The sequence below is a fragment of the Myodes glareolus genome, chromosome 25, assembly GCF_982192425.1.
Source record: "Myodes glareolus chromosome 25, mMyoGla1.1, whole genome shotgun sequence".
Classification (NCBI taxonomy): domain Eukaryota; kingdom Metazoa; phylum Chordata; class Mammalia; order Rodentia; family Cricetidae; genus Myodes; species Myodes glareolus.
In genome coordinates this window covers 7,457,715-7,481,052 of record NC_142050.1, presented here as the reverse complement: position 1 = coordinate 7,481,052, position 23,338 = coordinate 7,457,715, and the positions used below count along the sequence as shown (strand labels likewise).

At 35.6% G+C, this 23,338-nt stretch overlaps 1 protein-coding gene across 3 annotated transcripts in view; it reads right to left on the bottom strand.

Moving 5' to 3' along the window:
• Positions 1–23,338, bottom strand: part of Glcci1 (glucocorticoid induced 1) — a 113,519-nt gene that overhangs the window by 42,692 nt on the left and 47,489 nt on the right. For all 3 annotated transcript variants that reach the window (XM_085683627.2, XM_085683626.2, XM_048448942.3), the window contains exon 2: positions 6,997–7,148. In XM_085683627.2, coding sequence (XP_085539753.1) covers positions 6,997–7,017 — 21 coding nt within the window. In that variant the 5' untranslated portion in view covers positions 7,018–7,148. The remainder of the gene's footprint in view (positions 1–6,996; positions 7,149–23,338) is intronic.

The window sequence follows — 23,338 nt, the reverse complement described above, 5'->3', positions numbered from 1 at the left end:
ATCCCAGGAAACACCTTTCATCATTGCTGCAGACTGTTTTCACTGTTTGTCTACTTTACTAATATTTACACATACATATTAATATGTATATTACACATAGACATTTTCAAACACAGGTTTAAAATAAAATGAGAGATTATATTCACATTAGACTGAGAAACTGTTCCTATTGCTTGAATATAGTAACCTTAACTCCAAGTTCATTAAAATATTTAGATTTATTTTTATTTTATATGAGTATTATGTCTACATGTATGTCTCCCCATGTTTGTGCCTGGTGCCTGCAAATATCAGAAAAGGGTGTTAGATACCCTGAATCTGTAGTTATAGATGGCTGTGAGCCACCGAGTGAGTGCTGGGAACTGAACCTGCACCCTTTGCAAGAACAAATGCTCTTAATCGACGAATCATTTTTTCTAATCTCAAATTTTAAAAGGCTGTAATTTTTCTTTAAAAAGCATTACACTTACAAGACTAAAGGAAAAAGTTTCACAAAATTTTACAAATGTTTTTAGTTCTTCTTTCTGCTGAGCTAAACTAGCAACAACCCATTTCTCCAATGGCTTTCAAAATCTGTAAGCTTTATATTTTAATGCTCAGAATAATTAAGTGATCATTTCAATTAGATATCAACTTTTAAAAATGTTTTATTTTCTTTTAGTAAGGGTCCAACTATATAACCCAAGATGGTCTCAAATCTTGGGAGTCTTCCTGTCCCCGGGCTCCCAAGCACCAAGATTACACACACATACTATCCAAACTAGCTCAGCGGATGACAATTTTTTGTTCTAAAATATCTAAGAAATTTCTCAAATACAAAAGTTAAAAACTGGTGGTGTGGTTCAGAGATCGCTCTTCTCTCCAAGCAGAATACTATGGTTCAGTCTCAGCCACAGCAACAGCTCCTCGCCACGTATCAGAAATCCCTACACGACATTTTCTAGACTTGCTTCCTCATGTATGCATTCATCTATCAAACCTTATTTTTAATTCATTTCAAAGTAGACAGTATTATACTTTATCTAGAAACAGCTCAGAGTTCAATGTGTTTCTATAGTCTATTCTTAAGGTAGACAATCATATCGCAAAATACACATGCACATTAGAATAAACTTTGACAAATGTATTCAAATCTAAACCTAAATGTCTATACAGATGCACAACATTAAATTCATATGAGCACAATAACACTGTGGTTGTGAGAGGTTAGAGGCAAAGTCTGGAACAATGCTGGTCCAAAGGGCATCAACTCGCAATACAGAGAAGTAACTTCAAGAAATAAGTTGTTTCATGAGTTCTTTATATATTTTGGAGATTAGACCTATGTCTGTTGCGGGCTTGGTTAAGATCTTCTCCCAATCAGTAGGTTGCCTTTTTATCTTAATGACAGTGTCCTTTCCTTTACAGAAGCTTCTCAGTTTCAGGAGGTCGCATTTATTCATTGTTGCTCTTATTGTCAGTGCTACAGGGGTTCTACGTGGGAAGTGGTCTCCTGTGCCCATGTGTTGTAGACTACTTCCCACTTTCTCTTCTAACAGGTTCAGTGTGGTCAGATTAATATTGAGGTCTTTAATCCATTTGGACTTGAGTTTTGTGCATGGTGATAGATATGGGTCTATTTTCATCTTCTACAGGTTGACATCAAGTTATGCCAGAACCATTTGTTAAAGATGCTTTCTTTCTTCCATTGTATAATTTTAGCTCCTTTGTAGAAAATCAGGTGTTCATGGGGCACTAAACTGAACAGAGAATTCTCAACAGAAGTTCAAATGGCCAAAAGACACTTAAGGTCATGCTCAACCTCCTTAGCGATCAGGGAAATGCAAATCAAAACAACTTTGAGATACCATCTTACACCTGTCAGAATGGCTAAAATCAAAAACACCAATGATAGCCTATGCTGGAGAGGATGTGGAGTAAGGGGAACACTCATCCATTGCTGGTGGGAATGCAAACTTGTGCAACCACTTTGGAAATCAGTGTGGCAGTTTCTCAGGAAATTTGGGATCAACCTACCCCAGGACCCAGAAATACCACTCTTGGGAATATACCCAAGAGATGCCCTATCATACTACAAAAGCATTTGTTCAACTATGTTCATAGCTGCTTTATTTGTAATAGCCAGAACCTGGAAACAACCTAGATGCCCGTCAACCGAAGAATGGATAAAGAAAGTGTGGAATATATACGCATTAGAGTATTACTCAGCAGTAAAAATCAATGACATCTTGAATTTTGCATGCAAATGGATGGAAATAGAAAACACTATCCTGAGTGAGGTAACCCAGACCCAAAAAGATGAATATGGTATGTACTCACTCATAAGTGGATTCTAGCCATAATTAAAGGACATTGAGCCTATAATTCGTGATCCTAGAGAAGCTAAAGAAGAAGGTGAACTCAAAGAAAAACATAGTTATCCTCCTGGATATTGGAAGTAGACAAGATTGCCAGGCAAAAATTGGGAGATTAGGGGTGGGAGTGTGGTAGAGTGGGGGTAAGGGGAGAGGGGAAGAGAGAAGTGTGAAGGGGAGGATGGGAAGAGCTTGAGGGAATGGGACAGTTGGAATGGAGGAAGGGTGGATATGGGAGCAGGGAAGTATATATCTTAATTAAGGGAGTTATTTTAGGGTTGGCAAGAGATTTGACTCTAGAGGGGTTCCCAGATGTCCAAGGAGATGTCCCCTGCTTGTTCCTTGGGCAGCTGAGGAGAGGGCGCCTGAACTGGCCCTATCCTATAGCCACACTGATGAATATCTTGCATATCACCATAGAACCATCATCTGGCGATGGATGGAGATAGAGACAGAGACCCACACTGGAGCATTGGACTGAGCTCCCAAGGTCCAAATGAGCAGAAGGAAGGAGAACATGAGCATGGAAGTCAGGACTGCGAGGGGTGCACGCACCCACTGAGATGGCAGGGTGATCTAATGGGACCTTACCAAAGCCAGCTGGACTGGGACTGGTGGAGCATGTGATCAAACCAGACTCTCTGAACATGACTGACAATGAGGACTGACTGAGAAGCCAAGGACAATGGCACTGGGTTTTGATTCTACTGCATGTGCTGGCTTTGTGGGAGTCTAGTCTGTTTGGAAGCTCACCTTCCTAGACCTGGATGGAGTGGGGAGGACCTTGGACTTCCCACAGGGCAGGGAACCCTGACTGCTCTTTGTACTGGAGAGGGAGGGGGAGGAAGAGAGGGGACGGGGAGGGAAGTGGGAGGAGATGAACATTTTTAATAAAAAATGAAAAATTTGCTAAAAAAAATAAAAATAAAAAAGAAGTTGTTTCATAATGACTATGGCTAATAACATATTTCATATAGTCATGCATTCCATAATGACATTTTAGTAAATTTAGAAGGACCCATACAACAGGGAACCCATAAAATGATTAATGGGATTGAAAACATTCTCATTGCCTAATCATAGTACTTTTAACATGTTCACAAATATATTTCACATTTATGGTGATCTGATGAAAACAAATATTACATTGTCCCAAGTTGTATAAACATACAGTATATATGACTATGTTCCATATGTAATAACTGATAATAAGCAATTACTTAATTATATACTTAAAAACACTAAGCTTTATCATCAGAGCATATGCTTCAACATTCAAAAGAAAAACGTCTACTCAAACCAGCATGCTGGTCTGTCAACCTGAGCCTCAAACACCTCGTCACCAAGAGGTAAGAAACCAACAATTGGCTAACACAATTTAGGTTTGCCTTCACGCTAAACACTCACACAATGATGAAATTGCATGATGCATTTCTTGAACTGTATCTGTTGTTTGTTAAATGATGTATGAATTAATAGAAAAACATTAGCATCCAAATAAATTATGAGAATGTATATATTTAAAGGCCCACACATTTTTAAAATAATTTTTCTCTAGCCATTAATTATCAGGTAATTAAAACATAGCAATATGGAAGGAAGAAAATATTATGCATGCCCTTTTAGAAGGGTAAGTCAAATATTTAATTTCTATAGCAAGATGAGTACATACTACCTACCTAACTCACATTCATTAAGTTAAGATTATTCCACAAGAGTTCAAGAATCAATCAATAAAGAACATATACAACACTAAAAGTAATTTTATATATTCCTCTCCTGCATCTTCAGTTAAACTTAAGAGATGCTTTGGGAGCAAGAGCATTTCTTGGGCAAGTAAGGCAAACACTAGATTAAATGCTATATAAATTAGTGGCTCTTTCAGAAGTGGTGAAGAAAAAACAAAAGCCAACTCAATCTGGGCTCGAATCTCTTCATACCTAACAAGCTATGTAACCAACCATCAGCTAACTCTTTTAAGCCTTAAATTCATCATCTAAAAATTAAGTCTTATATTTAACTTTCCTTTCGAAGTCAAATTTTAAATAAATGACCTCTTCCAGACCCAGGAATGGCAAGCCCCCCTTCTGTACCCCAAGATTTATTGGCAGTTACCCTGACCCTATTCTAGACATATGGAGTTTGGACCCTCAGTGACAACGCACATGCATACACAAGCCTACCCGTGTTGAGGGTGACATACGTGGGTCTATTTAGAACTAAACTACAGGAAGCCTGGCCTCCATCATCTGACAGGACCTACTTACTGGGTCTCACTTCCTCAGAGTATGAATAGAATGAATTTTAAGAATGATGTGTGTGTGAGGGGTGTATCCAAAATACCTATGATTGTAAAAAAGCATTTCAAATTACAGAATATAGTTTGGGGCAAGAAAAGAACAGTTCAGACTTTAGATAGGTTGGGCCCATATGAACATATCCTGCCATTTAACTCTGAGGAATCCCGGAATTTCCTGTTCAAACACAATTTTCTGGTCCCTATGAAAATTTATTTGTCAAAGATGAGCTGTTTTTTACATAGCTATATAATGTATACTATATAATATGATAAATGGGTGCTCATGTTTACTGAAGACCCTGAAAAATATCAAAAGTGGCTTTTCCTTCAGCTAGTGTTAATACCTAAGGGGTTTATAACATTTGCCACACTTAAGTATCATATTAATTGTGTAACAATGCATAGGTTTCAATATACCAATTGTGTAGATAAAGAGACGTGCAAAAAACGTAGAACTTTTTTCTTTACCGCTGCACTACTCTCCACATCCCAATTTCTTGGCATTCTACCCAAAGATAACATTAATTGTATACTTTCTAAGGCAATGTGCCCTTAATCCAAGATCCTTATATTCTCTGTGACCACTCTTTGGTATCAATCACTAATCTTTCTTAGAAATGGTTTCTCTTTTGGCTTCTAAGACTATATTATCCGGTTCTCTCTGCATTTTGTTCTTAAGGCTCCTGTTTCTCAGAGTTGTTTTAAAAGAAAAATATTGTTTCTGTATAAAGCCAGCACAAAGCATATGGTTAATAAACATAAGATTTTCTTGCCTTGGCGGGTATAATCTAAAAAGAACAGCAACCATTTTCAGCACCAAGTCAGCTATCACACTAGGAAAGCCAGACATAACCTGTGTAAGAAATCTAGATTTAATAAGACTTAAATGCATGATCACAGGCAAATCATTTTGCTTCTCTGAGCTTCTGCTTCCCATATGAATTATACTGCAACATTCTTGTGAAACTTAAACAAGATACAGGTAATAAAACAAATAGTACATGGTATACAGTTAGTAAATGTTTGCCCCCTCTGCCTGCTTCCAAACAAATAGAACTTTTATCTTTCCAAAACTGCATTGAATCATTCAACTTGTTTTCTTTTATTCTTTATATCTATACTTTATCATAACTGTGATTCCAATTCTTTTAGAATATGGTTTAGAATATGGTTCTCAGTCATCTCAGTCTATATTTTTTTTCTAAATTTTTTCTTCTTAGAATCCCACTGTTTTTCATATCAAATTTATCCTTTTCCTTGCTAAAACAATAAAAAGCAAAAGATTGCAGCATTAAAAAATTATGAGGCAGAACTCATGGGATGGACAATAAAAAAGCAACTCATTTCAGTTTCCAAGCTTGCCTAACATAATGACAAAAAAAACTGATATGTAGGGTTTTCATTCTCCTGCATTCTTCCAATAAGAAACTGTAATTATTTTTAAAAATATTAAGCAGCTCCAAGTGTACTTATTCTGAATGTCCTTACATTTATATATTTGCCTCATCTAATACCTACTTACTATCTTCTATCCCTTCCTGTATGACGTGTTCTTTATGTCCAATAACAATCACTTATATTTTTAATATACTTCATGACTTTCAAAAACCATTTAGGCTGGGCAATGGTGGCACACACCTTTAATCCTAGCACTTGGAAGGCAGAGGCAGGTAGATCTCTGTGAGTTCAAGACCATCCTGGTCTATAAGAGCTAGTTCCAGGACAGGTTCGAAAGCTACAGAGAATCCCTGTCTTGAAAAACCAAAAAAAGAAAAAAAAAAAATTTAGTAAAAATAAAGTCAAAGCTCCTTTTAAAATATAATAAACAAAGATGTTTAGATACTTGTTTCTAACATGAGAAGAAATGTTCTTCAAAGCAAAAGGCTAGGGAGTCTTAAAATAGTGGAAATAAGAAATGGAAAATTTCCTATTTTACTAGCTTTAGTCTTGCCTTTGTAACAGGAAAATAACCTTTCAAAATAGTTCATTCTGCTAATAATCTAGAAGCTATTTTTCAAGACCTGTGCAAACTTTTCTTTGAAAAACACATTTTCTAAAATGCTTCCCAGTCATTATCTTCATTTTATTATAGAACAATCTTTTTATTATAAAACAATCCTTAAAATGACAGCATGTCTCTAAAGTCATATAATACAGACTGAATTCACTTGTTAAATATTAAATAACTTAAAAACTTCTATAGCCAACTGACAAAAATTATTATAATGCAGCATATTTAAAACAAGAAATTTTGCTTTGGTTGGCTTTATTTCACATCCAGGATAATTTAATTGCATTCTGTTTTCAAAAATCAAAGAACTGGTTTTGCTTTGCTCATCTTACCTGAGTAGCTTTATCTTTCATGCATGAAGGGTAGTGAACATGAGGGTCCCGTGGCCACTGTCCTGTGAGGTAAGGTCCTGTTATCGCATCCAAAGAAGAGGTTCGCCTTATTGTACTAGAGGTTCGAATTTGTTGAGATTTTGGCCTGTCCACTAAAAAAGTGAAAAAAAAAACCATTATATTAGACGTCAGACCATATTTTTAAATTAATAAACTTCAAAGGTAATAAATATCATTCCATCACTTTTTCTAGTAATATACAAACTATATTTGTATATTATAACCCTCTTGTATAAGCTGATGAAAGTTATGGACCCTTTCCCAAGGCAATATATTCTTGTGTGTGTGTGTGCATGCATGTGTGCATGTGTGTGAGAAAGGCACACATACCTTCTCACAGATCCTCAAAAGCCCAATCATTCTAGAGATCTGTAAGCTATGCATCATCTCTCCTGCAACTCTAATTAAAATTCCATCATGCCTCATAAACTACGACTTTTGTTTATAAATGCCACCTCTGCATTCATTTCAGCTAAATCTTACAATGGCTCCTTGGTACCAATGCTAAAATTAATTCCACGGTTATCATCTACTTTATGACATAAAAGATTTTCACAATTTGGTTTGCCATCATCTCACTGTTTGTTATCTTGCTATTCTTTCACATGACTATTCTAGAGTCATATAAATAATTTGTATTATTTCAAAAAGAAGAACGTCTCTGTCTCTGAACCCTCTATTTCCTCAGCCTGTAATTCTGTCCTTCCAAGTTCATATGACTCTTACTGATCTCTAACACCAGTTTAGATGTCAGGCATCAGACCAGTGCTGTGAAAGCTTGCTCAACATCCTTTTGTCTCCTTCCTTCTCTAGTTAAGAAATCCTCAATCCCCTCTGCTTTCATGGTACCCTAAATTTGTCTTTCTCTCCCACCATAACATAATTTCAGATACTACAGAATGAAAGGAAGCTAATATTTAATAGTTAATGAATTGATTCATGACCACACAAATAACATTCACAAAGAACTTTATATTATTTTAATTCAACACTCTTACTTGTGAATGAAGAATTCAAAGCAGTAAAAGGAATTCATTTGTGTAATGAAATACAGCAAGGTGAAAGAGACAAGGAGAAAGGGACAGAGAGATCTCTGAACATCCTATACAGTTCGATCAATCTGCTCCAACAACTTAACTCTTCCCCATTCAGGTAGCATAAATATCTGTTGAAAATCAACATTATCACATGGAAAAACCTAACAGATAAAGAAATTAAAAGATTGACCATGTACCTACCACAAAAAAAACCTTACTATTAATATGTACCTATAATAAAGTTCAGGGCATTGGGAACCAATCAAGTTCCCAAGACTCAGCCTTTACAGTCCTATTTTAAATCAGGAAGCATACTGTCCATCTTACTAAAGATCAGAAAGAATATTTTAATTTGTCACTGTCATTTGTGTATCTTCAAGGAACCAGAATGCAATTAGTTTATCAAAATAGAGAAAACCTACTGTGTACACGGATGTTATATTATTTAGGCACTACCTTAGAAATGTAGATTCTGTTTGACCTAAGGATTGTAAGAGAAAATCTAAAAATTTCCAAATTCACTCTTTATTTTTATTACTTAATGAAAGTTTACTGTGCACAAAAGGCAGAAAATCTAATGTCTATTTCTACTGTTTGTTACCTGTAATTTGCTTTGTGAAAAAATGATTAATTTTCCTGAGAAATAAAGAAGCTACAAGAAATAAAGAAGAAATAAAGTTGAATTTAGCATTCAACTTACCAACTGAATTAAATAAAAATCTAGAGTAAAGAGCCATTTGATCTGTTACTTAGAAAGGTACTCTAATTCTACTACTGAGTTCTAAAATTTTTCTCTTTTGGAAAAAAATCCATACCTGTATTTTTGTTCCTTACAATTTAATGCATGTCAGTTTGTAACATCATCATTATTACTTACATGCACTGCAATTAAAATCTGCCTCATTTACTACTTTTTACTTTAAAATACCATCAAGCTAAACATTATAGCTCCAAACTTTGTCTTATATGTTTATTCTCAGTATCATCTAATCAAATTTAATGTGTATGCTTTGTACACATAGACAAACTATCTAATCTGACTTTTTCTTGTAGAAAGTGAGTTTATCCCACAAATCCCACTTGTCATAGGCTTGAACTGTATTTTTTTCTCATTTTCTAATGCTTCCTTCCTACTTGCTTTTTATTATTTTTTCCTTGTCCCTCTTTATGACCATCTCCTTTGAATTGTTTCCAGTACTTTTCAAAGTTTATAAAAACAATATTTACTAATTTTATAAACTGCAAAAAACAAAATTAATGTATATCTTACAATTTAATGGCATGCCCTTCTTAAGATTTTAAAAGTTACTTTATACTTCTTACACCAAAAAGAAACAGGATAAAAACAATTACTCCTTGTATGACAGACCCAATACTTAACAGTAGCTGCCCACTAATAAAGACACAGAAAATGAAAAGTAATGTGCTTCTTTCTCAGAAAGCTTTGTGCCTTTCTTTGAGGGAAAAATCACAGTTCTATTAAGAAGCTAAATACACTTTCAAAAGAATGTGCCTATCTTTCAAATTACAGAATGTAGACTCTAGGTTAAAACTTCTTTTACTTTTAACAATGCTTTGAACAATTTAAAGAATTGCTTCTCTTTATATAGAAACCCATGTTTCTTTCTCCCAAAGCTTCGTGAGTTTCTTTGAGGGAAACTCACGGTTCGATTAGTAAAAAAATATATATAACCTGTATTTAACCTACTCTAAGCTATTTGGAAGTTGTATCTAGTCTGTATGCTTTTCCAATTCTTTTTAAGCTGAATTATGTAGATCACTTGATCAGCACAAGACCTTGGGGTTCAGTACCTATCACCTCTAAAAAGTAAAAATTAAAAAATCCTCCTAGTCAGGCATGGTGGCACACACCTTTGATCCTAACACTCAGGAGGCAAGGATGGGTGGAGTTCTGTGAGTTCAAGACCAGACTGCTGTATACATTGAGTTCCAGGACAGCCAAGACTACATAATGAGACCCTGTCTCAGAAAAACAGATAGACAAACAAAAAACAGCAACAGCAACAACAACAATCTCCAAATTTTACGGTAAATACAGATTAAAAAAAAATATGTGTGTGTGTGTGTGTGTGTGTGTGTGTGTGAACATGTGCTCAGATGTGTATGTGCATGAGCGTGCTGTCACGCATGAAAAGGTTGATATGGAGTGTTTGTTTTCCTCAGCTGACAAAGGCAGTATTCTTCCATGAAACAGCCATAATGACTTCATTTATCAAATACAATTAGGATCTGATTTATCAAATAATTTATCATAAATAGCAAAACAATTTCAACAAACTCAACTGTTCGTATTATTTAAACTGCCAATGAGTTGAGGTTTTGACTGCTTCAAGATCGAAGCCTAGATATCCTTAGATTTTATTGATTTGTATATATTTTCCACCAATCCCAGTTTTGATTTTAGCACAATAAATCCAACTTGCTAAAGTTGCAACAGGATATCCAGCTAATTTGCTAATTTGCTCCCAATATTGTTTTCTTATTTTAGGGGCAATTACTGATGACCAGTAATTTTAAAAATCTGACATTTTAAGATAATAATCTCCAGTGGAAAGTTAACAAAATGGAATTTCTACAAAAAAAGTTTGAGAATGTTAGAAACATTCAGAACTTTAGCTTTAGGGTAATGTGATACAATTCACCATACCCTAAAAACAATACTTAGCAAGTAGTAAACATGTCTTATTTCTGAGCATCCTGCATAATGTAAAGCATACAATACACGGAATACTCCCATTCTTTATTAGACTCAGTCTGGTTATCATATACTCAGTTCAGTCTGTCTGAGCAAATAAAAACTATCAGTCCTCTAGGTTTAGACCTCAATCAAATCAAGATCAGCCAAAGCTTTCCATTTACAATGACACAAAGCATAAACTTAAATCATTTATATTTAGATCTTTAAATAGAGTTATCATTCCTAGAAGTAGTGTATATACAGTAATTCTATGAAACAGCTGTCACAACAGCACCAATAAGAATCAACTACTTTATCCTTAATTCAAGAACCTTATTACAACTGCTTTAGCCTAACAGATAAAAATCCTAACATAAAAGTATTCAGCAACATGTTTAAGAAAACTAAGTACTAACATTATTTCTTCCACTTATTTTTATACAAAAATCATATTAGCATTTTAATACAAATACTGAATTAATAAACTAGCCAATAGAATCAGTAGTGCATCATCTGTCATCTCAGTAACATATTCTTACATGGATATGGGAAGCAGAGAAAGGAATATCTTCAAAGACTTTCTCATGCCAGCTAGCATTATGTAACAAAGAAGTGACGTTTCTCAATCAAGTTGAAAAAACTAACATCTGAGTTTTCCTCAGCCCTTCACAGACATGCCTTGGCACAAACACATATCCAAACACAAGATCTGTTCTTGTTTATTAAGCATTATTTGCCTATTAATACTAACACTCAAGAGGCTGAGGAAGCAGGATCCTGAGATATACAGCAAAATTCTGTCTAAAAGAATTTGGTAGAAGGAAGCTGAACATTTCAAATGAACTGTTCAGGGTACCAAGTCACCCAAATTCTACAAAAGCTCAAAAGCCAATGGCTGGAAAACTGGAACTAAATATTTGGGATCCAGGTGCTCAAACAAACACACACACACACAGAGTAAATATATATAAGGTTGACTCAGCAAAACATCCTGATACATAAAGGGTAACTAGTTTTTTGAAATTTGCAATGATATGCTAAACTTCTAGATCTAACTAATTTTAATAACCAAGTCTGCTCCTTCAAAAATGTCACTTTCCAAACTAAGCACTAGTCTTACAGCAAATTTTCAATAAAGAGCTCAGGCAAATACTTATGAACATTAGGAAGATAAAAGATGAATAAAGATTTGAATAACACTAAAGATGTTTTGAAAAGCATACAGAAACATTTTTTGTTTTATACACATGCATACATTTATTTATTCATATAAAGGAGATTAACTTGAGTTACCCTACACAAGGGATAACGCTCCAGAAGCTTTATATTGCTAAATGCAAACCCCAATGCCAGGTCCAATTACATCGTGTTGGTAATGGCTAACCCAAAGACACCCTACCCCCGCAAAACGAATTACAGGCTACTATCCCTGTTCTCAGTTGAAGACGAGAACTTGATAAGACAATATTGTTGAAGACATCACATTTTTGCTCACAGGACATGGAGAAATCAAGTGGGTACTGACCAAGAAGTTTCTTCTTGTCAGATAGCTTTCATACTATCAGAAGGATCTGATGTAGGCTGCTGGGAGGAAATTAGCAACAGCTTTACCCAACTGAGAACTTTGTGAACCACAATGACCAGTATGACAAGATATGCCCATGAGTGCAATAGTAGCGTGAAATGTTACAATAGTAAACAGTTGCTTTACTATTTGAGTCAGATTTAAGACTCATTCCACAAAGGAAAAGCATTTCTAGTACTGTTAATTCAGCTAAGAACCCATGGTTGATGTACTCACAGGCTACAGGGGGTAAATCTATTCCTATTATTTTGTTAAAAAGACACAATATCAAACTGTCCTGTAAATTCATCTCTCTGTACCTACAGATTAGTGCAGCTATGAATCTTCATCATAAGTTTCTTCACACAGTGGTGGTTGTTAATACAAACCACTGATCAACGTGCAAAGAATTAAGAGTTTATGAGATGGGAGTGTTCAGTCACAAATAGGACATCTTTATTATCACCCCCTACCAAGCTTCAAGGACCATCACAGAAGAGAAGGCAAAAATATTTTTAAGAGTCAGAAGTCAGGGAGAACCAGAGTGAAAACACTGTCTTCTGGACAGGACAAGATACCTGCACTCATGAACTCACACTAGCTCTGACTACCTGCACACAAGTAGCAAAGTCAGCCAGGAGGCACACGTTTAGTTTCAGTACTGGGGAGGCAAAGGCAAGAGGATCTCTGAGTTTCAGGACAGCCTGGTCTACAGAGTGAGTTCCAGGACAGCCAGGGCTACACCACCAAAAAGAAAAAGAGAAGAATAAGCAAATTAATGTTCTAGCATAGGAGAGGGTGGGCTCATGAGCCTCCACGCAGGAGCTAATGATGTTGATGGCTTCTTGGCAAGGGTGATTATGTATTCTTTAAGAAAATGGTATCTGGCTGGTCAACCATACTCCAGTGGATGCCCTCACAACCACGAGAATATTAATAGTACAAACTGGACTCAGTAGGGCTATTTTTTAAAAAAAGAAAGTGATGAGGGTGGATCTGTGAAGAGTTATTAGAAAAAGTGGGAGGTCAAGGTGATCAAAATACTATGGGAAAGAGAAAAAAAGCTTGGGTAAATATTCAAACACTTAAATAAAGCATTAGTAGTACAATGAAAGTTGACTGTAATAAAAGACATTTACTGAAAATATAAGGTAGTCTCAAAAGGCTTTCTTTCTACAAAGTGCAAAGGCAAAATTAAAGACTGCTTTAATATGTAAGTAGAGTAGAACTTAGATGTTTAAGCAGGGTGAAACTGCAACTATAACAGTTTCGTTTTATTGAACGATTTAATCCTGACCCTAAAATTACGATACCATATATCCATCTTAGAAGACAACTTTTACCCTTTAAAGATAGTGTTTTATAATGTTTAATCCATTTTAATCTTCACAGAAATCAAAATAGCAAATGCACTGAGACTGAAAGACCTTAGGCAGCTTTTCTCCAATTTCAAAATAATCTAAATAATATACTTTTTTTTTTTGGTTTTTCAAAACAGGGTTTCTCTGTAGCTTTGGAGCCTGTCCTGGAACTAGCTCTTGTAGACCAGGCTGGCCTCAAACTCACAGAGATCCTCCTGCCTCTGCCTCCCGAGTGCTGGGATTAAAGGTGTGCACCACCACTGCCCAGCTTAAAAATGATATACATTTTAATCTGAGATTTGAAAATAGCCATAAATTATATACAAGTAGAGAATGTGCATGCCATTGGTTCACTATAGTTAAAGATAAAATTCCACTTATAGATTTACCTTTAGTATATTTTAATAAGAGCTATTATCTTAGAAACTATAGGTTTAAATATAGTTTATTATGTATTACGTGAATATTTAAATATTATCACTACCAAATTATATTTTATCTTGCCTCATAATTACAAAAATGATTTTTAAAAGAAATTAAAACTGGATAACTGAGAATAAGAAAAAATGGGGCCAGGCATAGTGGTGTATACCTTTAAACCTAGCATTTGAGAAGCAAGAGCAGGTAGATTCCTATGAGTTTGAGGCCATTCTAGTTTGCATTAATGAGTTCCATGCCAGCTAAGGCTACATCATGAGATCCTGTCTCAAAAAAGAAAAAAACTTTAGGAAGAGGATATGCAACTCTATCCAATCTAATGTATAATAATATTGATTATCTAACATAATTCTGACTAGTTTAGTTTTCTAGTCAGCATGTTCTAGGCATTTTACCAGCATCCCTTATTGGTCTGTCTTCCTTGGCACAAAAGTAAAGAAAAATTAGATCAATACATGAGTCACTGTCATAGTCCATTTTTGTTGCAACAACAGAATATTCGAAGCAGGATAATTTGTAAAGAAAAGAGATTCATAAGGGTTCAAAGTTCATCAAGCTAGTAAATTCCAAGGCATGGTGCTAGCATCTGCTTGAGCTATAGATAAAAATTACAACTGAGGGAACATCACAGAAAGAGGATGCAGAATGAATGTAAGAGCTGGATAATTGGGCAGAGTGCTGTGAAATGCTTCTTCAGGACATGACACATTGCATTCATTCACAGCTGATGTGGTTATCTTCAAAAGACCAAAATTTTAGCATAGAATGTTGAAGGAGTTGCTCTCCCAACCCCATCCCTTACTGTGGCGCTATTGGCTGCTGCTGCCATTTTTCTCTGGAGGTGAGAGATTACTAGTTGGCTTCTCCTGTTCCAGGATATAGACACATGGGCAGCCCTAATTGGACTCAGTAGCTTATAAAAAATAAATAAAAAGAAGAAAAAAGGAAGAGACTGGGATGGAATGTGATGAAAGAAATACAGGGAGGTGGAGAGTTGGGGGTAGATATGTTTCATTATTAAAAAAGTATGAACGTATCAAGAATTAAAAAATTATATTAATGAAAACTACATCTGAGTTCTTGTGCAAATCAGCAAAAATTAAAATAATAATCTTCCTGAATCTTTTTTGAAAGAATCTATTTGAGAAGAAATTGAACCTAAAGTATGCAAGCAAAGCAATTAAGGACGGCTGGAATGTAGGAACTCTTCAGCGCGAATCTTTGAAAATGGACAGCAAGAGCATGTTCGACTAAATCAAATAAATACTGAACTACAGTAGAGTAAAACTCGTGACGACAGTATAGTAAAATTAGTGTTCTTTCTAACTATTTAGGCCTGAATTTCTGGAATATATGATTATGTGATGCCAAATTCTTTCTAAAGCCAGACATCAAGATAATAGCTTTAGGTATGTTTTAATGTGTGCATGTGTGCGTGCAGCCGTGTGTATGTGTATACACTTCTCATATTCAATTATACTTTTGTTGAGTTGACTAAGTTTAGAAATGTATTTTCTTCTTAGTAGAAAGACAAAAATTAGTTTCTGCTCAGTCTAGAAAAAAAAGAAACTGAAATCTGAGCAGCCACCTGCACTCTACTAGTATAGTTCTGACCTGTTCTTGCCCTCCACAGTAGATCATCAGAGTAAATTCCAAAGACCATCCTAGAGAAGCCTACAGCAGATACCACGAAAGGATCCAGAAACAGGAATCCTTTACGGGAAATGGCTGGTCAGGACTCACAAACTTAACGATAGTGCTATATGACAAAGACATCACAGAATGAAGCCTTGCCATGGAAGAGGCTAAACGTGACTCTGAAGGGACAAAGAATAATCCACTGGACAAGTTAAAAAAGAAGAGTCTTTTAAAATACTGTTTACATTTTATTCAGAGAGAGAGTGTACAGAGGTCAGGAAATCTTACAGAAGTTGGTTCTGGCCTTCTACCACAAGATTTTCAGGGACTGAACTCACGTGTTCAGGATTGAGAGCAAGCATCTTTACTATCAGAATCATTTCATCTGCACCTCAAAATTTTAAAGAAAAAAATGAAATGAATTATTATTATGGAAACTCTATAAAAGAATAATCAAATTATATCAACTTAAGATACAATATAAACAGATATAACATGAAAATGTAAAATGAGATATGTGGGTTACTTCATTCTTATAGTTTCTGTAATTTTTAAAACAACATAAAAAAGCACTCTGGAAAAACTATAAAATTTCTTTCCTATTTGAACAGCAACAAAATGACTTAATAAATTCCTGAAAACATCAGTCTGGCTAAACAAGTAAAAATTTGAAAATCTGTAGAAATGTAAGTCCAAGTATATTTTAGCATGGAACTTATAAGTGAAAAGGTTCAATTACTTAAAATACTTTGCTTCTAATAATAACAATTACAGATTAGCCAATAACAGCCTAATAACTGAACAGCTAAATCCACAGTAAACTACAGATGAGATGAAGGGAGAAAAAGTTTAGGAAAAGAATGACTGCTTAAAGCCTTAGGGATAAATGACATCATTTAGGTTGACCTACTGATGCCAAGATTATAAACAGAAATCTGCACTAAAATATATGTAAACTCATCAATTTTCTCAACATAAAACAGACTAGTAAATTAAATATACCCTACAAAAGTTGTATTTTCTCACAATAGTATCCTTAGATGCAGCAAAGGTGAACAGACCATTGACTGGAAATACAAAACCTCACTTGTCTAGAATAATCAGAATGAAGGCTTCAGAAACAGGGAGGCACAAATGTTTATTCTAGCATTTAATTTAAAAAAGATATTGATACCAAAAAAATCAAATATATAATTATGAAACAGTTTATCCAAAACTAAATGCTTCATTAGAGCTGATATAGCCAAAAACAGAAAAAAAAAAAGTCCTGGGAAATAATGAACAAAGTGAAAACAAAATAAAGTGAAATGAAACCTTCATCAAGGCTGGGTGGGGAGTTAAAAAAAAGAACAGATAAAACAGTAATTTGTGTTTGCATACACAGAACACATTCCATCCCAACAATTCTACCAATATTGTGCATAAAAGATTTCCAGGAAGCATTGGCAAGGATTGAAAACAACTTGAAAATAAAGCAAAGGCACTGACTGCTAGAAGTATTTCAGAATAGCATCGTTCTTTCGTCCTCTAAGCACGAAACTGGTCATTCATCTTAGTCAACAGTAGTCTAGGAAAGTAACTGACTGAACAATTGTTGAGTCAAGATGGCACTCCCCAGTAGATAGAAATGGAAGTTCCGGGGTTTATTAACATCTAAGTTAAAAAATTTAGCTTAAATAATAGAATAACATCATTCAATTCCAGTGCCTCCCAACATCAGTGAAATAATCAAGATTTTAGTTTGGGATACAACTTGTCATTAAAAATAAACATCAGAATAGGACAACTGTAATATAAACGTTGAGCACTGCCTCCAAACCACACTAACCTAATTATACAAAAAAGATAACTCAAAGTGATTGTCCCTTCTTCTCTCTCCCTTTCCATGTGTTTTTCTTAATCCTTTCAATGATATGTTGAGAAAAGATAAGAACTAAACAAAGAGTTAAGATCATTTAGCAATCACACTAAGATCTCTGTGTTTTGCAGATGCTCTGGTAGACTCTGGTCTTATTTCTCTGAGGTTGTCATTACTTAAGATATCTTTAAATTTTTTTCAAGATGATTTTTCAATATTTTAATCAGAAACAGTTATAGGAACTTTGGTAGGTGTTAGCTAATCACTCTCAAATAAACATATTCCATCGAAGTCTGCTGAGCCACCTCACTGGCCTATAAAACAGCTTTTGATAAACTAAAACCTCTTAGTAAGCAAGGAATTCAGTGCGATCATTTGTTCTAGGTTATAGGACTGGGAACCATTTGGAGACTAGAGGTTCTATTTTCAAATGTTTAATATCATCAATTTTACTGAAAGCCAGTACTTTCTATTCAAAAAGGATTATATTTTTCATTCCCTCCTACTTTCAAGAGAACATCCATTCTCTTAGTACTGTTTTTTTCATCTAAGTAGCACAAGTGAAAGAATATAATTGAATTAAGTCATACACATATAACAAGTCTCAATGTTCTTACATGCACCTAATCTACATGGGAAGTAGAAAAATACAAGATCTGCTGAGTAAATTGAGATCCTGGGGACATGGGAGAGGGTTGGAGGGGAGAGGAAGAGAGGAGAGAAGAAGGGAGGAGAGCAGAAAAAAATGTACAGCTCAATAAAATCAATTTTAAAAAAATTAAAAGTAATTGTCAACTCAAAAGAATCCTTAGTAAAATTTCAAACAAGCTGATACAATATTAAAACATTCAAATAGAGGAATATATTTGGTGGGCAGTGACATACAAAAGTGACTAAATTCCTACTCTAAAAAAACCCTGACATTTTAAGTAAGAACACATGTTCCTTAAATAGCTTCAACACAACAGAAAGACGTGTATATGGTGCTTAAATAACATAGAGGAATAACAATTATCTCAACCTGAAAAAGTAGATTATCTGAAGGACTACTTGCAAAGAATTCAGGAGTTTTCAACAAAAACACACATATAGCTCTCTTAGCGACGGGCAGACCAGCGAGCGCTGCCCAGTGGACGACAGCAGACAGCGTGGAGCTCCAGCCTTTCCTCCCCAAGCCTCAGAATAAAGTGCTTTGACTCCAAAAAAAAAAAAAAAAAACACATATATTAGAGAAAGAGACATCCCTGAAAGAGGCCATGAATCCAAGGCAAAGAGTTACAAAGAATACTAACATATCCTTAAGAAAACAAAAAAAAAAATTTTTTTAAACAGTGAGTTCAAGCTAGTAGGAATACAAGTACAAAATGGATACATTAAGATGGAATGCAAACTCGTGCAGCCACTGTGGAAATCAGTGTGGCGGTTCCTCAGGAAACTGGGAGTCAACCTCCCCCAGGACCCAGCAATTCCACTCTTGGGAATATACCCTAAAGATTCCCGATCATACTACAAAAGCATTTGTTCTACTATGTTCATAGCAGCACTATTTGTAATAGCCAGAACCTGGAAACAGCCTAGGTGCCCCTCAATAGAAGAATGGTTAAAAAAGGTGTGGAACATATACACATTAGAGTTTTACTCAGCGGTAAAAAACAATGACATCTTGAATTTTGCATGCAAATGGATGGAAATAGAAAACGCTTTACTGAGTGAGGTAAGCCAGACCCAAAAAGAGGAACACGGTATGTATTCACTCATAAGTGGATTCTAACCATAATTAAAGGTCTTTGAGCCTATTATTCGTGATCCTAGAGAAGCTAAATAAGAAGATGAACCTGATGAAGATTATTTAGCTATCCACCAGGAGGTAGGAAATAGACAAGAGTCCCAGGTAACCTCGGGTGCATGGGGGGGAGGGAGGGTCGATGGAAGGGGAGAAGGTTAGAGAGAAGGGAGTAGGGGAAGAAAGGGGAAAGCTTGGTGGCCTGGGATGGGGGGGGGGAGGGAGGAAGGATGAATATGGGATCAGGGAAGATTATATTTCAACTAAGGGACCCATTTTAGGGTTTACAGGAGACTTGATTATATATGGGATCCCAGGTCCAAGGAGAGATCCCCCAGATTGCTCTCTGGACAGAGGAGTGGGTGCCTGAATCGGCCGTGGCCCATGTCCATACTGATGTATATTTTGCTTATCACCATAGATCCTGCATCTGACGAAGGACGGCGATACAGTCGGTGACCCATATTGCAGCACCGGACTGAGCCCCCCGAGGTCCAAATGAGGAGCAGAAGGAGGAAGAACATGAAAAACGAAATCAGTACTGCGAGGGATGCTATCACCCACTGATACAAGGGAACGGATCTGATGAGAGTTTACCAAGGCCAGTTGGACTGGGACTGAAAGAGGACGTGATCTAACCAGACTCTCCGAATTTGGCCGGATTCTCTGACTGTGGCTGACCCGAAGTCTTTCTGAAAAGCCATTGACTATGACACTGGGACCTGTTTCCTCTACATATAATGGATTTTGGGGATCCAGTCTGTTTGGACACTCACCTTCCTGGACCTGGAGGGAGGGGGAAGGAACTGGAACTTCCCACAGGGCAGGAAACCCTGACTGCCCTGTGGGACGAAGAGGGAGGAGGAGGGGGAGTAGGGGGAGTGGGAGGGTGTTGGGAGGGGGGATGGAAATGGAAACTTTTATAATTTAATAAAATTTACTAAAAAAAAAAAAAAAAAAAAAGATGAGTGAGTCTTTTACGCCAAGCTAAACATGGTGGACTTTATTTCTTATTAACCATAACTAAGAAATCTTTTTACAAAAAAAAATCACATTTTTTTTCTTCTAAAGAGAGACTATACTTAATTGTAGCAAAATAAAAAATCTAATGGCAGGGAAAGACCTCAGAGTACTAAGCAGTCTATAGTTCAACAGAAAATTGGGACCTATTGAAGAGACCTCTAGATCTTTAACAGACAATGGAAAAGACTCACAGACCGAAGAGAATTCTGAGATGGAATAATGTATAGTAATCAGAGGAAGAAATAAGATAGAAGGAAAGGCCAAGTTTTATGCTGGCCCAAATAATTATCATCATCATCCAATACTCTAGGTCTGAACGTCTACCAAGACTGTGTTCCACAGTGCCAACAAAGAAACCATTTAATTCTTCCCACATCAAGTCTCTGAATCTAAACTTTAATCATTCAATATTCTGATCTTGATAACTGTACTTCTAAATCGTATCTTTGTACAAATAAATCATTAAAGTATAATTCAAATGTCCAACTATATATAGTTAAAAATTTATTAAATTATTTATTCTCCCAGTATCATAAAACAATACGAGTCCACTTTTTCAAAGCATCTAAACTGAACATTAATTTCCATGCTAAAAGAGTATGGTGTGTTCTACTCTGTGAAAACATAGGTCTAAGAAAAAAAGCACTAACAAATCTTCTTTAAAAATATCTAGATTTTTAAGTTCAAAGAATATAGGGATATCACTTTTAATCTGCTGTTAACAAGTTCTACCTCTAAGAATGACCACTCTAGTCCACAGAAATGCCACACATACTTCTTGTGGTTGGTTGCCTTCAGAAGCCAGACAAGGGGGTCAGAAAACCTGACACTGGAGTTACAAAGACCTGGGCGCTAGGAATTTAACTCCTGTAACTGCAAGAGCAGCAGGCACTCAACTTCTGAGTCATTTCTTAAGCCCTATACATTTTACTTTAAATTCCTGCAGGGTCTCTTGCTCTGACTGGCTCTAAGATCTCTGCCCTCCTGTCGCAGTCTCTGTAGCACTAATATTACCAGCATACCCTGCCATGCCTACCTTATAAGTACACTTTTCAGTTTGTTTCAATTTTGAATGTAAAAACACAATTTTGAACTCACTAATTATGAAGGCTCTAACAGAAAAGTATGATGCATTTGTTAAGAATAATAAACAGGCTAGAAAGACAGCTCAATGGTGAAGAACATCTGAGTTTGATTCCCAGCACCCACATGCCAGCTTACAACTGTTTGTAACTCCAGTCCCAGGGGATCTGACACCCTCTTCTGGCCTCCATGTGCATCAAGCATCGTGGGGCGCAGGGATATATACATGCAGGACAAAACATCTATACACACACACAAAAAAATAATATGTTTTAAAAAGTAATAAATTGTACACAACCATGAATTCAAATTGTATTTAATGATTCAGATTGAAACTAAATTTTTCTCCAAAACAAATCAACAAACCTATTTCTTATCAATTTTAAAGTAAGCAGTTTAGTCCACAGGCTCAACATTTAAAGCATCCCTCCAGGAAAGAAACATAATTGTAATGACATAAGTAGTAAATTACCCCATAATCACAGGGAAGAACTTCAAAACTCTGTCTAGTTGGGTCTCCACTGATTTTATGTTGTGTGAATGGGAAAAATTTAAGTCATACTACTTGTATATAAAATTAAAGTACCACAAAAAAAGATGATCATAAACCTCTATGTGGACAGAATATCGGGAACTTTTCATTATCAGGCGATTGTTGAGAAAGGAGTGTGACCTTCAAAGCACACAGACAGGAGTGTGTAATCCCATTCTCCTCTTCTATTTCCTCCTCTCTATGCCCAACCTCAGAAGCTTCATGTTTAAAAAAAAAATCACCCTCTAGGAATATATAAATAAAATTAAAAGCATGCATTCCTACAAATGTTTACTCGTTTTGTCTTCCTGACAGTGATAAGAATACAAGGGTTTCTACAAGTTTTTCCCAAGGAAGGAGGACACTCCCTACGGCTGCTTAGGGACAGCATTAGGAAATTTAAAAAGGAGTAATGCCACTTTGTTTGTTTGTTTGGTACGGACACAATATTCTAGAACAGAGCTTGGAATATTTACCTAAAATAAACACATCTTTTCACAAGAAGAGTGAAAAACAATTAGTACAAGAGTTCTTTCCTTTTTAGGAGTTATTTGAATACCAAATTTCTAAGAACTTTAAATCTCAAAGTAGGGACGTAATGGAAATGATATATTCTTATTCATTTAGAACAGCTAATACTTGGGTATTATCTAATTTTGCTAAATGTCAGAATAGTTATTCAGCAAAGAGAAATTATGGTAGTCGGTAATATGTTTTAATAACCTCAGATAAACCTTGTGTGACTGTCTTCTTAAATAGTTTGTGCAAATAACATTTTGGTAAACTAAATTATTTTGCTTACACATAAGTAAAGCAAGTAACCACCTGAAAACCTGCCTGACAATTCAAGTTTTCATCATAATAAACACAAATTAATATATAACTCACATTCTCCTGAGTTTTTAGAAATATTACATTTCAATTTCTAACTGAGAGAGCACACTGATTTTGGGGTGTTAAATTACTGGAAATATAATAGATTTGGTGATTATTCCATGGAATCTCAATAGATAAAAATCCACTTGGCAAAATTCTAAATAATTGCTGAAAAAGAAAAAAATTAGTCTTCCCCAGGAATGAGCACCCTAATTGGCTATCCATTACCAGGTGCTCAACCCTGATCATACACATATAAGCAACACTAAATGTTCTTGGCAGGTTATTTATAACGTTATGCATTTCTATATACACAAGTGTTATGTTTGTAACAATAAATAAAAGGAAAACAAGCCATGAATTTGAGAAGGAGTGGAGGTGGAAAGACGTG